The sequence below is a fragment of the Pan paniscus genome, chromosome 2, assembly GCF_029289425.2.
Source record: "Pan paniscus chromosome 2, NHGRI_mPanPan1-v2.0_pri, whole genome shotgun sequence".
NCBI classification, from domain to species: domain Eukaryota; kingdom Metazoa; phylum Chordata; class Mammalia; order Primates; family Hominidae; genus Pan; species Pan paniscus.
The window spans coordinates 139,410,316-139,427,172 of NC_085926.1; the positions used below are offsets into that span (position 1 = coordinate 139,410,316).

The 16,857-nt window shown below is 36.4% G+C and overlaps 1 protein-coding gene across 4 annotated transcripts in view; it reads left to right on the forward strand.

Moving 5' to 3' along the window:
- The window catches only part of RASA2 (RAS p21 protein activator 2), a 129,089-nt gene that overhangs the window by 13,476 nt on the left and 98,756 nt on the right, over window positions 1-16,857 (forward strand). For all 4 annotated transcript variants that reach the window (XM_034957524.2, XM_034957522.3, XM_055110565.1 and 1 more), the window contains exons 2-3: window positions 11,701-11,818; window positions 15,850-15,953. In XM_034957524.2, coding sequence (XP_034813415.1) covers window positions 11,701-11,818; window positions 15,850-15,953 — 222 coding nt within the window. The remainder of the gene's footprint in view (window positions 1-11,700; window positions 11,819-15,849; window positions 15,954-16,857) is intronic.

Consider the following 16,857-nt stretch of genomic DNA (forward strand, 5'->3'; position numbering starts at 1 on the left):
CATGTTTAAAGCATGGTTTTCTGCTACTTTTCTACTAATCACTTAACCTCTCTGAGCCTCAGCTTCCTTGTCTACAAATTAGGAATAGTAGTTTTACTAATCATATAGCATAGTTGTGAAAAGGTTAAATGACTCGGTATACTGCCTGGCATTTTGTGCTCAGTTAAGTGTTGGTTCTAACATGAGCAGTAGTGATACTCATAAAGTATCTTTTCATAGTTTTCTTAATGGATAACTTATTTGGTAGAAATGTACTGGAGTATTCGTACTTACATGTATATCCAGTTCTTGTAGTGTTCATCAGGTTAAACTGGCAATAAGTGTTAATATCTGAAAGCATTAGAAATCAGTGTTACTCTGTGCTTTTTAAATTTCAAGTGTTGTCTCTCAGATTTATTTATTTATTTATTTATTTTTTTTGTCTCTCAGATTTTAGAGCTATGGAGAACCTAGAAGATTAACTGGCTAAGGAGTTGCAAACTCAAATATACACAGACCAAGTATAATGCAGTAAAGCCCAGCAGAGATTATTATGATTTAGTAAGATACACCTGTCTGCAGTTTCCACTCAAAATCATTTTGCCAGATTTTGATTATTAAAGAGAAACCAGAAATACAAATTTATTTATTGTTAGCTCTCAGTTTCTAGATGGTCACAAATTATTTTTTAAATTTGGTGCAGGCCAAACAAATCTCTGGCTAGCCAACCTCAGATTTGTATCCTCATTTTAGAGATGTGGAGCTTGAGGTATAAAGGTTGGACGTGTTTCCATGTATTTCCTATAATAGAAATCCATTGATTCTGTAACAAAGGACTCATTTTAAAAAATGACCTCCTCTGTTATACCCAGTTGTTACATTACAGGTTATTTTTGGTCAGGAGCTAATGGCTTGGATGAAGGGAATTGTATATAGATGCTAATTTTTAAGAATGTCTAGCCAAGAAAGGGCACTAATAGTTACTATCCATTGAATATTTACTCTGTCTTAGGCATTGTGCCAAGCGCTTTACCTTAGTTAATGCTCACAACAATCTTGAAGCGTTATAGTTACCTCTTTTTACATAAGAGGTTGAGAGTAAGGACATACAGATAGTTAAATGCAAAGTTCATGTTGAAACGCAGATGTCTGCCTCTGTAATGCATTCATTTAACTTGCTATACTATACTAGTACTGTATATGTTTTTATAATTATGCATACCTTTTATCATATTGCAAAAATTGAAATTAAACTTTAGAAGAAAATTTCAAAGACCTTATGATATATTACCATTATATAGGATTGTCTTATTTATATGTAGATTGGCACAACAGCATTTTAATTTTACTCTAAACTAGTCAATACCAGAGACTATATCATATTTTTAAATGTGCATTAGATTCATTCTTTCTCACTCTTTTTTTTTTGTTGTTGTTGTGAATGTAAATGACAAAATGTGCATATTTTATATCTTTTCATCACCTGAAGTTCTACTGTTCTGTGTAGGTTGATACTTCTATTACTGGTTGAGCATTCCAAATCTCAAAGTCCAAAATTCCAAATGCTCCAGGATGCAAAACTGAGCACCAACATGATTCTCAAAGGAAATACTCATTGGAGCATTTCAGATTTTCAGATTTGGGATGCACAACTGGTAAGTATATATAATGCAAAATTTCAAAATGTAAAAACATTGAAATCTGAAATACTTCTGGTCCTAAGCATTTCAGATAAGGGATATTCGATCTGTATTAGAACATTATGTCCTGAGTCATTCAAGCCAGTTAATGCCAAATTCTGTGGATTCTGTCTCCATAGTAGCTCTTCTATTTTTTCTTTCCTCCTATCTCCGTTTGTTACCTTAATGTAGGCTCTTCAGACTACAGAGTACTTTTCCTGAAGTATGAACCACACAGAAACTTTTAGCGACCCTTGTTGCCTACTGAATAAAGTTAAACCTTAGCTTGGCATTTTAGGTTCTCTGTTTGATACTAGCTGTCCTTTATAATCTTTTCCCTCTCATTCCCCCTTCATCTCTCTTTATGCTTTAGTCAGTTTATACTATTCACTGCCTCCTCGATGGTGCTCTTCTTGTTGCCACCCTCCAGAACTTGTTCACGTTATGCCTTCCTCCTGGAATGTTATCCTCCGATCCCCAATTTCTGTATTTTGAAAATATATATCATTCAGAAGAGTTATTGTGAAGATTAAGTAAAATAATATATATGAAGTCAATGAAAAATCTGTGTAATACATATATTAATTTATTCAGTAAGTGGTAGCTATTATTATGATTTGGCTTTCTGTCACCCCAAATAATCCTTAACTTTGGATCATCTTGTCCGGGACCCTGGCTCTTTGCAGTTTTTCTAGGGGATTAATCCCACTGGGACCCATGTTGGCGCCTACCCTTGTACTTCAGGTAACCTTTGAAGCAGACCTGGACCTACTACATCTCTTTCAGATGGGAATAGTTTCTCAGCACAGCTGTATTCAGAAAGACCTTAAGAGTTGAATAGAAAGACTCTAGGCTTTGGAGTTTGATTTATGCCAGATAACCTTACCAGCTATGTAACTGAATTTTTTTTTCTTAATTTATGAAAGGGAATAGTAATGCTTATCTCACAGGGTTGTCGTACCGATCAAATGAAACATTTGAGAAAATATTTAACACTGTCTTGGAGCATCTAACTACTTAATAAATCTTTATCTTCTTTTCTGTCTTATCCCTGTAGTGTCGTCCCCTAGGACATGAAGAAACATACATGCAAACCTTCAGGTATAAATGCATGCACATAATCCTCAAACATCCACATAGGCACATATGTACATACTCACATATGTACATACTCACATACATGAACAGAAGCATATACATCAGAATCTCTACCTTTGATAGTAGCCTGATATTGGAATTTTTGTCCTAGATAAAATTTATATGGTAGGATTTGAATTTACTGTCTGATGACTGTTACATGGAATCATTGATCTTGTACATAGAGAGTTGGCTGTTTTTCCATTTCTGTTAATCTTAACAGTTTTGATTTGATGGTGTTTATCTTTCGCGCTTTAAACTATTTACTTTTTAACAATATCTAAAAGCTGCTGTTTTCTATAGTTACATGTCTCTCCTCTTTTTTCAGGTATTTATGCAGAAGTTACTTTCTCAATGAAGCCTTCCTTGAGCTACCTCATTTCTTGTGGTGCCCATACTTATTAGTATTAGGGCATACATTTTTATTTATTTATCTTATTTGTTGTCGATCTCTCCATGTGTGTTAGCCTAATAAGGACACAGACTTTTTGTCTGTTTTGCTCACTGTCATATCCTAGCAGCTTAGTAGGTACTCAGTAAATATTTGAATGTGTGAACTTCAGCACTGGTTTATTTTCAAAACGTCTCTGTATTAATACAATAAAGATGCTTTAAGTGCTTTTGGTAACTGTATACAGGAGACTTTTTAAAAAATCTTTGGAGTAGTTGACATAAATCAACTTAAATGAAATGGAAAAAAGAAGCTGACATACAATTTTATGGTTTGTGATGTGGTATTGGAACCTCTTTTTTGCCCATGCCAAAGTTATATACACACGCATTGATACTTATTCAGCAGCTGTTTCATTATATATTTTATGCTAAGGATGGTGCTAAGAATTGGTCCCCTTCCTCAAGAAGTTTATAGTTCAGTGAAGAGACAACCAAACTGCTTTTGCTTGGTTGTGTCTCATCTTTACCACCTCAAAACATTAGAGAGCCCTGAGGCTCAGTCTTCAAATTTCTTTTCTATATTTGCTCCCATTGTGATTTTGTATTGTCTCTTGGTTTTGTAAATTTTATGTACTTACTGATGATTCTCAAATTTTTTCTCTATCTAGGACCCTTTGTCCTTGGACAGATTGTCTGCACTTGGATGTATAAGGCATCTCAGATTTAATATTCAATACAGTCTCTTGAATTTGGTCCCCAACAAGAGGCTGTGTCTCTAGAAATAGCATCTCTATTCATCCAGCTGCTCAGACTAAGACTCTTAGAAGTCATTCTTGACTACTCTATTTCTCACACCCTACAGTAAATCCTGTTGGCTCCATCTTCAAAATACATGCCCAAATGACCCATTCTCTCCAGACCCGTGTCTGCTCTGCCCCTCTCCTGACCTGCAAGTTTTCGCTCGTTGAGATTACTACAGTAGCCTCCTATCTAGTCACCTGCTTCTACCTTTCCCCTCTGCATTGATTTTAAAACAAAAAATCTTGCCATTTTTATGCTGAAAATCCTTCAAAACGTTACCATCTGACACTCAAAAAAAGCCTAAGACTTTCCAGTGCCTGTAAGACCTTATTTAACCTGCCTCCTCCCATACCCTTACTCCATCTCTTACTATCTCCTCCCTCTCCCCACTTTGCTTATTGCTTTGTAGCCATACTGCCCTCCTTGCCACTCCTCCAGTGTGCCAAACTATCCTGTCTCAGGGCCTTTGCACATTTTATTCTTTCTGCCTGTCTGTCTCCTTCCCCAGATATCTGTATGGCTTATACCCTCAATGACTTCCTTCAGGTATCTGCTTAAATATTTTAATCGAAAAGCCTTCCCTGCTTCCCTATATAAAATAACATTGACCTCCTCCCTGTCTCTACCCTCTGGGCCTGCCATTCCCTAACTCTCTTAACCTGCTTTGTTTTCTTGAATAGCAATAAATATTTATTTCTTCCATGACAATAAATACTATATGCTTATTTAAGAGTTTGTGGTATTTGTCGTCCCTGTATATATTGTACAACAGTTTCGTATGGGCAGAGACCTGTTTTTATTCACTGTTATATCCCCAGCACTTAGAACAGTGCCTCGCGTGTTTAGGCACTTAGTAAATATTTGTTGAGTGAAATGCAACAAGTACAAAACAATATGATCACTGTAGTAGAGATGCAAGATACAGTAGAAACGCATGGGAAAGAGTGACATGACTACCTAGGAATTGAGGAAGACTTTGCAAAGATGCCCTTAAGCAGAGCTCTTTGGAGAGAAAAACAGGTAGGGCATTTCATACAAAGAAAATAGCATTGCAGATACACAGAGGAATGAGAGAACAGTGTGTTCAAGGAACTAAAATATAGTACTGCTACAGCATAATTTGTGGGGGTAAAGATGAACTAGATGAGGTTGAACATGTAGTAGATAGCACCTGATCATGGAGGGATGGAGGGTTTTTGTGCCAGACTAAGGAATTTTAGATTTTGTCCTGTCAAGTGGGCAGTGGTAGATAGTGTGAGCCATTGAAGACTTCTAAGCAAGGGATGTTTTATTTATATTTATTTATACGTATCTCTGTGTTTGTGTGTGTGTGTGTGTGTGTGTACGTATTAAAAAGGTAACTCTAGCAACATTGTGAAGGTTGAGTATCAAAGCTAAACACAGCATTTTATTTAAGATATGTATGATTTAGGAAGATATGATGTAGAAAAACAATTACTATCACATGTGGGCGAGAGGATATTTCATTTTATATTTGGACAAAATCATGGATGTATAGTGGGAAGATGTTCTTGGCATACTTGCAGTACATTTGTGAAAGAGAAGAAATGCACAATGGAGGATTATTCTGTTTGTCTTTGAAAATCCACCCTTTAAGAAAGAAGACTTTAAAAAATTAGTTAACAGTTATGTTGTAAGTCGTAATGTACACTAAAAAAGTGCTTAAGGAGTACCAGTTATGAATCAACAAGAAAAGATGTTACAGAATAAAATAAATTGTGCTTGAATGTCAACCTCCTTTCTTCATAGAGGAACAGTTGGTTGTCATTGATATACCTCCTGATCTTGATTTATTGTTGAAGGAAATAGTGACAGTTGTACACACAATCAAATCTATACTGTTTGCTGTGGGAACAATGTATCTGCCTTTGTAGGACAAATGTCTGCTTTTGCATATTGCAGGACTCCGCATGCACAGAATTTTTGAAATGAGGGATGAACTATAAAAACATTTCTTCCTTTCATTCAAATGCAAGTAAAAACCATTTTTATTATTTCAGCTGGCTTGCTTGTGTCATATCTTAGCAATATATTGAATTTCTTGAATACTTTATTCTTATTAATTTAGGGTCAAACTATGATTTGTGAATTTAAGGATAAAATAGAGGCACCCAAAATGGTGCACACGATTTGAATGTTAAGAATTTGGATTTGGCACTCCCAGCCAGGCATGGTAGCTCACGCCTATAATCCCAGCACTTTGGGAGGCCAAGGCAGGCAGATCTCTTGAACCCAGGAGTTCAAGACCAGCCTGGGCAACATGGCAAAACCCTGCCTCTCCATAAAATACAAAGCAAATTAGTCAGGCATGGTGGTATGTATCTGTAGTCCCAGCTACTCGGGAGGCTGAGGTGACAGAATCACGTGAGTCCAGGAAGGCGAGGCTGCAGTGAGCCATGATTGTGCCACTGCACTCCAGCGTGGGTGACAGAGTGAGACCCTGTCTCAAAAAAAAAAAAAGAAAAAGAAAAAAGAATTTGGCATTCCAAATTCATGAAAATATGAATACTGTATTATTGAATATATTTTTAAAATTTTATCCAAATGCTACAGAAGATGAAGAAATATTTTGTGAAGGTAGATACAACTATATATGGAGTTAAGATCCATTTCCCAAGTTAAAGGATTCCCTTTTTAACTGTGCTGCTATTCAACTCACTATCTGATGGAACAATGAAAATAATTTTCAGTGAAAAATTGCTTTGTAATTTCTGAGTCCATGTTTGATCCAGATAGCCACGTGTAGCCGGTGGATTTACCCAACCATGATGACCAGTAACTCAAAGTGGGATTTTCTAATTTGTTGGAAACGAAGGTTAGAAAAGAATTGAGATTAGGTGACAGCATCAACTCTAGTTAGTTTAAGCAGAAAGAGCTTTAATAAAAAAATTTTTAAGTGGCTTACAAAATTGTTGACAAGGCTGAAGAAACAGACTCTAGATCTAGAAAAAGCCACGTTGCATCTAGGCCACCAAGAGAGTTATTGCCTCTTTTAGGATCAGAAAGACTTTTGCAGAATTGTGAAACTGTAACTTTTAGATGCCTGTCTTAGAACCTTACCACCTCTGCCATGATCAGGAGTCTACTACTGTTAGGAAATAGCCATTAGCAAGCAGCCACCTTCCTCAGTAAGCCGTTGTTGTTGCTGGCCCTAGAGCCAAGCCCTGCCTACCACAACCTGTACTGCAGAATGGATGCCTTGTGCCTTTCTTAATATTCATGAAATCTGTGACTGAATACTAGGACTTCAACAAATACTGCTGCGAACATGAACATCTCCATGACAATGTTTGCTAGTAAAACAACCCAAACTCAACCTCCCTTCTCTTCTGTCCTTGAAATTTCTAGTGAGTGCATCTGGTTGGTGGAACTTAAATCACATTTACAACTGTAGCCACAAGAGAGGCTGGGAAATGTATTTTTTAACTTTCTCTTCTCTGCAGCACAGGAAGACATACACTGAAGGAGGTTGAAATGGATGTGAACAGTAATCTACCATATTTACTGCAGGTTTAGAACCTGGTTCTCCTTAAGGTTGGCTGTCATTAAACGGGCTATAGATAAGTTGAGAAAGTTTGTAAATAATACCGTCAAACAATGTTGAGAAACTCATTTGTTTCTTTGTATATTTTTATTGTTTTATAATGACTACATTAAAAAAAAAAACTAGAATTTGTCCTTCACCTCTATGATGAATTAAGTGGTCTGTGGATACTGAAAGTTTCCTCACGTTTAAGATGTGGTTAGTGGATAAAAAGCCCAAAAGAGGGAGTATAAGAAAAACCCTCATACAAGGTTACCTGAGCTGAGGAAAGGTTAGTGTTGTCAAATAATGAAGAGTGGTCAAATAAGGTGGGACTGAAAAGCAGTGATACAATATGGGCACTTAATATTAGTGGTTTTTTGGTTTTTTTTTTTTCTTTCTTTACTATTGAGACAGGGTCTTGCTCTTTTGTCCCAGGCTGGAGTGCAGTGGCGGCTCACTGCAACTCCCATCCCCTGGGCTCAAGCCATCCTCACACCTCAGTCTCCCAAGTAGCTGGGACCACAGGCATGCACCACCACGCCTGGCTAATTTTTTGTATTTTTAGTAGAGATGAGGTCTCACCATGTTGCCAAGGCTGGTTTCAAAATCCTGTGCTCAAGCAGTTTGCCCACCTTGGCCTCCCAAAGTGTTGGGATTACAGGCATGACCACTGCGCCCAGCCTGTTAGTGTTCTTCAAGGTTCTAAACAAGAAGTAGAGAAGTAGGATAAGAGGGCAAGTTGCAGGTTTAGGCTGTGAGTTGAAGGGAGCACTTGAAAGGAGAGATTATAGAATAAGTTTTCAAGAAATTTGGCAATAGATTTTTTTTTTTTTTCGTCCAAGGCGCATGCTCATTTATATACCAGAATTGGCTAGAGTTCATGAGGCCCTGAACAAATATCACACACAAGCAAGTACAGTCTTCCAAAGTTCTTCACTTTTGTCTTTTTGTGTAGCTTGATGTAAAGTGTGGCTCTTAACATATTCTCTTTATACTTAGAGATATAATAGGCACAACATTACTTTTATTATATCTGTAACCATTACTTCCTTTTTGATTATGTTGTTTATAAAGTGCCAATTAATCACTACTATAGTTTGGAGTTACAGTATCTGACTTAACATATTTGTACAATTGATTGTTGAGCCGGGCATTGATTAGATGAATTAACTTTCAACAAAGTTTATTTGAACTTCAGTCAGTAGTGGATATTTAAGAAGTACAGATTATGATAACTGCTTTTATAGGAAATGATGCTTGGTACATTTTTTCATATGACATAGATCTTACATTTTTATTTATTCTGGATAAATATCTGATAATGTCAGGTTCATTGGATTCTTCAAAATAACCTCATTGTCTCTCTCTTAAGAGGGAGAGGGAAGTAGAATATGTGTAAATTTATATAATGTTGTTTTCTCAAAACTGCACTTATGTGAATGAAACAGAAACATGTTCAGGGACAGTTAGTGTTTCAAATTCTCCCAATTAGATATGGAGCATATTTATTATGGAGCACATTTATTAAGTAGAAAATTATTATGGTCTAATTCCAAATTTTTTATATTTTAGGTCCTATATTGCGACCTAGTTGGACTTTTGTTTAAAAAAAGTCTAAATTATGCAGAAGGGAGACGTCAAAGATAAAGGAGAGACTGAAGAACAAGAAGGCTGAAAGTAATGAAAATAGAATTGCTAGACAGTGTCCTGGAGGGACAAGAGGGAATGGGGTAGAGAGAGCACAGGTAAATGGATGAGCTTTGGATGAGAAGAGGAATAACTAGTCTTTGGAGGAAGAGGAAAATGGATGAATACCGGTTCAGATATAGATTATTTTTCTTAGTGACCTGGTTTATTTGTAAGGACTAACCCATTTTAGGCAGTTAATTAAATTAATCATTTAAAAGGTGAGATTCCTCAATTCTGACTTGAGATGGACCTAAATTTGTTTATTCTGTTTAAGTAGTAACTTTATTTTTTTAGTGACAGATTTAAGAAGTATCTTACTGGTACTATTCCATTGGTTTTCTTATTTTAATTTTATAAATAATGTGTTTACTGAGTTTTTTTATAGGTGCTTCTTAGGTTTCTAATAGATTTCTCTAAAATATATTGGTTTAAATGGCCTTTAAAGTTGATAAGCAGAAAGATACTTGAGTTTATCTAGTCCAAACCTTCATCAGGAAAGCTGTGATTGAGTGATTTGTCTGAAGTCATACAGCCACTTAGTAGCAGAGTAAGAGAGGAATATTGGTTTTATGGTTCTTGGGGTAATGCTGTTTCCCTTATGCCAACTGATTGCATAAGGGAACTAGTGTACTGATTTCAGCACCCATACTTGTGTATGTCCTTTGAGCTAGAGTATCAAAGGACTTCAAAACTTCAAAACTAGACTTTTTAGGTTATTTAATATTCCTTCAACAAATGTTTCTCAGCTGTCTACCGTATGACACTCACTGTCTAAGATCTTGAAGATCAACAAGTTCTTGGGCCTCAAGAATGAGGGAACCAAAAAATAAACACTGAATTAAAAGTGAACAGAAATTTAGATAATCATCAGTGCTACCAAAGAAACAAAATGGAGAAATAGAATATGGTAGCAGAACTATGTGCTTTAGATAGAATAGTCAAGGAAGATTTCTCTGAGTTAGTGATATTTGAGCTGAGACTGAATGATAAGGCACTAGCCATTGAAGATATCTAGGAGTGTAGCATTCCAGACAAAAGCCCTAAACTTGAACATGGTGTGGCACAGTTGATGAATGAAAAAAACTAAACACTGACCGGGGTTGGGGGAATGGAAGGAGAAGAGATCAGAGAGACCATTAAGTAGGGCTTTGTAGACTGTGGTATAGAAAGATAATTTTATTCTAAGTGAAATGGTGTGGTATTGGAGGAGGAGAGTGAGTGAGTAACCTAAAGAATATGTTTCAAATATCACACTGCTTGATGGAGAGTGGATTGTAGGAGGGCCAAAAGTGGAAGCAGGGGCACCAGTTAGGCAACTCTCATGTTTGTTCGAATAAAAGATTGTGGTGGCTTGGACTCGGTGATTCTGGTCAAGGCAAAGAGAACTGGTTGGATTTGGAATTTATTTTGGAGGTCTGCTGGATTTGCTAAGAGACTGGGTATGGGAGTTTGGGGAAATAGAGGATGGTGAGAGTAAGAGAGAAAAATGGTAGACTGGGGAAAGGGCACATCTTGGGGAAAGAAATCAGATGGTTTTTCTGGGACTTGTTAAATTTGAAATGCCTACTGGATATCCAAGGAGACAGTTAGATAGTCACATCTAGTGTTTGTTGAGGAGAGGTTAGACCTGGTGTTGCAGATCTGGGAGGCGTTCGCATTAACACCATATACTGCAGAGATGGCAAAGAGAAGGAAGAGAAGGTGGTTTGGAATTGAGGCATTGCATGTTTAGAGGTAGGCAGGGGGAGAAGTCAGCAGAGAGCCAGTGATGTAGGAGAAAAGTCAGAAATACTGTGTTGTGGAAGCCAAGAGAAGAGAGCATTTTAAAGAGGGATATTAATGTTCACTTGGGTTAAATCATGCTGCCTGGCCGGGTATGATGAAAACAGAGAAGTGACCGTTGATTTGGCAATGTGGAAGGCATTAGTGTCCTCAGCTAGAGCAGTTTTAGTGGCATGGTGGGGTCAGAAGCTGATTGGAGAGGGTTGAAGAATGAATGGAAGGTAAGAAGAGACAACGACTAGAGATGATGCTTTTAAGAAGTTTCTTTTCCTTTTCTTTTTGTGTGTTTTTTTAAGTTGAGAAATTCCCATCATCGTTTATATGCTGATGGGAATGATCGCTAGAGAGGAAAATTAATGGTGATTTGGGAAAGAAAGATTAATTGTGGAGTAAAGTCCTTGAGGTAGCACCGGTGGAATGGGATAGAGAGCACAAGTAGAGGGATTACCCTTTCATAGGAGTGGGGATGCAATTACGTAATATAAAAAAGGGACTTCAAGCCACTTTACACACAGCCCCTCCCTTCAGTCTTAACAATCTCCTTTAGACCAGCTTGATCTTTCTGTAATCACTAGTGTTTTTTTTTTTCTGTGCCACATTAATATGTTCTTTCAGATTGAAGTCATCCTATATAAGGCTTAGTATGAAGCAGTTGATGATATTTAATAACAATTTTAAATTTTATGCCAACAGGTGAAGCAAAAAATTTATTGCCATATCTTGGACCCCACAAAATGAGAGATTGTTTCTGTACCATAAATTTGGACCAGGAAGAAGTTTATCGTACCCAAGTTGTGGAAAAATCTTTAAGGTTGGTAGAAAAAATTGGTAAATTATAATTTTTACTATATAGATTGGTAAATACTATGCATTTTCCAGATTATAATAATCAAGAAGACAAGATAGAAACAGTGCTTGCTTTCATGTGGCTTTTCATTGCCTCAAAATGTATCTTCCTCTTAATTGTTCCTAATTTTATCTTTGTTTTCTGGAGAAAAGTTTTTTCACATGACAGGCTAAATATTGCCTATTCGTTTGAACTTTTCTCAAAGTACATCTTTATTTTATTTATCTAAAGAATAAGTTACTTAAAGTTCATACAAGTTGCTTAACTTAGTAGCGCATTATCAGGAAATGAATTCTCAGATAGATGTCTCATCTTTGAAAGTGTAATTGCCCTTTGAGAGTATCATATTAAATTCTAATTCATAAAACTGGAATATACCACCTCTGCACCATAGCAATGTGAACATAATTCTAGTGCAGAGTTGTGCTGAGAATCTTGTTCAGAGACAAAAGTCAAAATAAGGAGGCCGGGCGTGGTGGCTCACGCTTGTAATCCCAGCACTTTGGGAGGCACACGCGGGCAGATCACCTGAGGTCAGAATTTCGAGACCAGCTTGGGCAACATGGTGAAACCCCGTCTCTACGAAAAATACAAAAATTAGTTGGGCGTGGTGCTGGGTGTCTGTAATCTCAGCTACTTGGGAGGCTGAGGCAGGAGAATCGCTTGAACCCAGGGGTCGGAGGTTGCAGTGAGCCAAGATTATGCCATTGGACTCTAGCCTGGGCAACAAGAGTGAAACTCCGTCTCAGAAAAAAAAAACAAAAAACAAAAAACAGGGTGTGGGGTATTATTGGAATGAGCATGTGGTGGATGAAATATTGAATGCCGTGCCTTATCTGAATCATATTTTAGGTCAGTTGTATTTTAGGGATCTGTTTTTTTTATGCCTTTAAAAAAATATCTTTCTTTTACATTTGCCTTTGAAGTTTCCCTTTATGTCTTTATTTTCATTTTTTATAACTTTAAATATCTATTGAATTCTTCTTAGAAAAGGTATTGTATAAAACTGAAAATACTTTAGTAGCCCAAAAACATTTCAAGGAGTAAACTTGAAATCTTTAGTCTTAATTCTCATATTGTTCTTATTTGGCTTTAGAATGTCCTTTAAACATAATATTTGAATGTGGATGTGATATATAAAGGAAATTCTGCATTTATAATTGTTTATAAAATAATGCAAAGAGATACATACCTACACATGTCTTGTCTTTCATATCATGTTTTCATATCATATTTGACTAATAGTTCTTTTTGCATTGATTTCTATGTTGAAATTAATTAGAAGGCTCTAGTTACTTTGTGAGACCAACTTTTAAAAGTTTAGTTTGGTTACATTTGAAGGGAAAAATATAGTGACAAAAGTTCACCAGGCATTTTAACAACTAAAAAGCTGAACCAACTGTTTTCTAGACAAGATCAGATATGACTTCTGTAGGAGTATTTTACTTTATGTTTCAGCTTCTCATTTAGTTATGACATCATAAAGATACTGCATTTCATAGCGATATTTCTAGAGAATCTTTTTGTTCTTTAAACTTTCTCAGGAAAGAGGTACACTTGACAAAAGAAACTATCATTTCAGAGATTCACGTCTTCATAGAAGAATCATAGAAGGATAAATATATCAAAATGGCATTCTTAAAATGAACTTATAAAAATAAGCTTTGCAACATGAGGATGGGCAAAGATTTCTTGCTTTGAATGCAAGAAGCACCACTAATTATAAAAGATGAAAATGGGTAAATTAGATTTTATCAAACTTAGAGGCTCCTTTTCTTTAAAAGACACTGTCAAGAAAATTAAATGGCAAGCCACACCTGGGAGAAAGTATTCTGACAAAAGACTTGTATCCAGAATTTATTTAAAAACAAAAACCCTGATAACTCAAAAGAAGACCGATGGCTATTTAAAATATGGGGAGAATACTTAAACAGATATTTCAGAAAAGATATGGCCAAGAGCACATGAAAAGGTATTGGACATGGTTAGTCATCAGGAAATCAATTTAAAACCATTTTTGTCACTATAGATTCTAGAACATAATCTGCAGTGATAGAAATCATATCACTGGTTGCCTGTAAGAATATGGTGGGAGTGATTGCAGAGTCACAAGGGAACTTTCTGGGGAGATAAAAATGTTTTGTATCTTGATTATAAGGTAGAGATTACATAGGTGTATACATTTATCATGTTACATTCACTAGAATAGCTAAAGTTAAAGGCTGTCAGTACCAAGATGTGGAACAACTGGAGCATTGCTGTTAGGGGTGTAAAACAGTACAACCACTTTGAAAACAGTTTGACAGTTTCTTGTAAATTACACATTCACCTGCCTTTTAACTCAGCAGTTGCATTCTCAGTAATCAAAAGCATGTGTCTAGAAAAAGCTTTGTATAAGAATGTTCATAGCAGCTTTACTTTTGATAGCCCAAACTGGAAACAACTCAAATAACATCACTAGGAGAATGGATTTGGAATGCAATGGAATACTATGCAGCAATTAAAACAGTTGAACTACTATGTACACAACAACATCGAAAAAATCTCACAGACATTAAGCTGAATGAACAAAGCTGGACATGAGTACATACTATATGATTCTATTTATGTGAGATTTTAGAATAGATGTATAGTGATAGAAAACACATCACAGGTTGCGGCAGGTATGATTGGGTAACTGAAGGAGAGGCATAAGAGAACTTTCTGGGGAGATAGCAGTGTCCTGTATTTTGATTGGGGTGGAAGCTACACAGTTGTATAAATTTATCGGAAGTCATCAACCTCTATACTTTAAATTGGATTTTTATTGTTTGTAACTTATAGCTCAATAAAACTGATTTTAAAATACCTTGTTTTAATTTTTTAAAAATATTTTTTAAAGTTGATTTTAAAATTGCGTATTTTAATTTTTTAAAAATAGCTTAATTAAAAAAAAATTTTGAAGTAGCCTTTCACATAACATTGGCTGTTTTAGGTATTATGTATTGTAAATAATACAGCTTTACACATTTCTAAGACAAGGATGGTATGAATGACACTATCCTCACCTCTCAAATGGTCCACCTTAGATGAGCATGACCCCAGGCAGTTACTGTATCTTCTATCCACAGGACTGCTGAAAAGCTATTGGTTCAGAACTCATACTGGCAACTTAGACCCCCTCAGTGTTCAGCTTGGTTTGTATAGAACTTAGTTGAAATTTAGCATTGAGAATTATTTTGGGGCTTTTCAAATTGTTTTCAATGGCATTTTAGTCCATAATTTCATTAACTTTATTGAAAGTGATATTATTTGGCCAGGAACATTAGCTCACTCCTGTAATCCCAGTACTTTGGGAGGCTGAGGCGGGTGGATCACAAGGTCAAGAGATTGAGACCATCCTGGCCAACATGGTGAAACCCCATCTCTACTAAAAATACAAAAATTAGCTGGGCGTGGTGGCATGTGCCTGTAGTCCCAGCTACTCGGGAGGCTGAGGCAGGAGAATTGCTTGAACCTGGGAGCTGGAGGTTGTGGTGAGCTGAGATCACGCCACTGGACTCCAGCCTGGCAACAGAGCAAGACTCTGTCTCAAAAAAAAAAAAAAGTGATATTATCATTCTCAGCAAACAATCGCAAAGACAAAAAAACCAAACACCGCATGTTCTCACTCATAGGTGGGAACTGAACAATGAGAACACTTGGACACAGGAAGGGGAGCATCACACACTGGGGCCTGTTGTGGGGTGGGGGGAGGGGGGAGGGATAGCATTAGGAGATATACCTAATGTAAATGATGAGTTAATGGGCGCAGCACACCAACATGGCACATGTATACATATGTAACAAACCTGCACGTTGTGCACCTGTACGCTAGAACTTAAAGTATAATAAAATATATATATTAAAAAAGAAAGTGATATTATTTGATTATTTATACAATTATTATTGAAAGTGATATTAATTATTATTTATTTCATATAATTTGAAGTAATGAGCTTTCCTTTTCTTTCTAGCCCATTTTTCAGTGAAGAATTTTACTTTGAGATTCCAAGAACTTTCCAGTATTTGTCTTTCTATGTTTATGATAAGAATGTTTTACAAAGAGATCTCCGTATAGGTATGTACTATTCATAATTATCTTTAATCACAATGTTAATGTTTATATTCATTCGTTCTCTTAGTATAGTTTTGAAAATTGCAGAATAATATATGCTCAACATCTCTGATCTTTTTCTGTAGACTACATGTTCATTTGTGAAATTTCATTTTTAATTTGTATGTTCAGCTTATATGACACTTTCTCAGGGAGGCCTTTGCAGCTCCCCTAGTCACTATGTCATATGTTTTTATAATTCCTGATGGTTCCCTTTCCATGGTACTCATTATACTTATTCATTAGTTGGCTGTTTCATATCTAGGTTCTCTAGTTAAATGTGAAATTTAAAAGGGCAGGGACTCTTTTTTTGTTTTTGACACAGAATCTTGCTCTATCTCCCAGGCTGGACTGCAGTGGTGCGATCTTGGCTCACTGCAACCTCTACTTCCCAGGTTCAAGCGATTTCTCCTGTCTCAGCCTCCTGAGTAGCTGGGATTACAGGCGTGTGCCACCACACCTAGCCAATTTTTGTATTTTTAGTAGAAACAGGGTTTCACCATGTTGGCCAGGCTGATCTTAAACTCCTGCAGGAAATCCACCTGCCTCGGCCTCCCAGAGTGTTAGGATTACAGGCATGAGCCACCACGCCTGGCCGGGCAGGGACTCTTTCTTACGGAGCACCTTACACTTAGTAAGTGTTGGGTAAGTATTTGTTTAGTGGTTCAAATAATGTTTTTATAGAAAGATTGCAGTTTTGATCCTTCCAAAGAACATCTGTTGTTGAGGTTTTTCTAATAGAAGTAATAATTCACTTTAATCTATTTATACATTTTCTTCCTGTCTGTATTAGTGACTGTATTAGTCCATTCTCACACTGCCGTAAAGACATACCTGAGGCTGGGTAATTTATAAAGAATATAGGTTT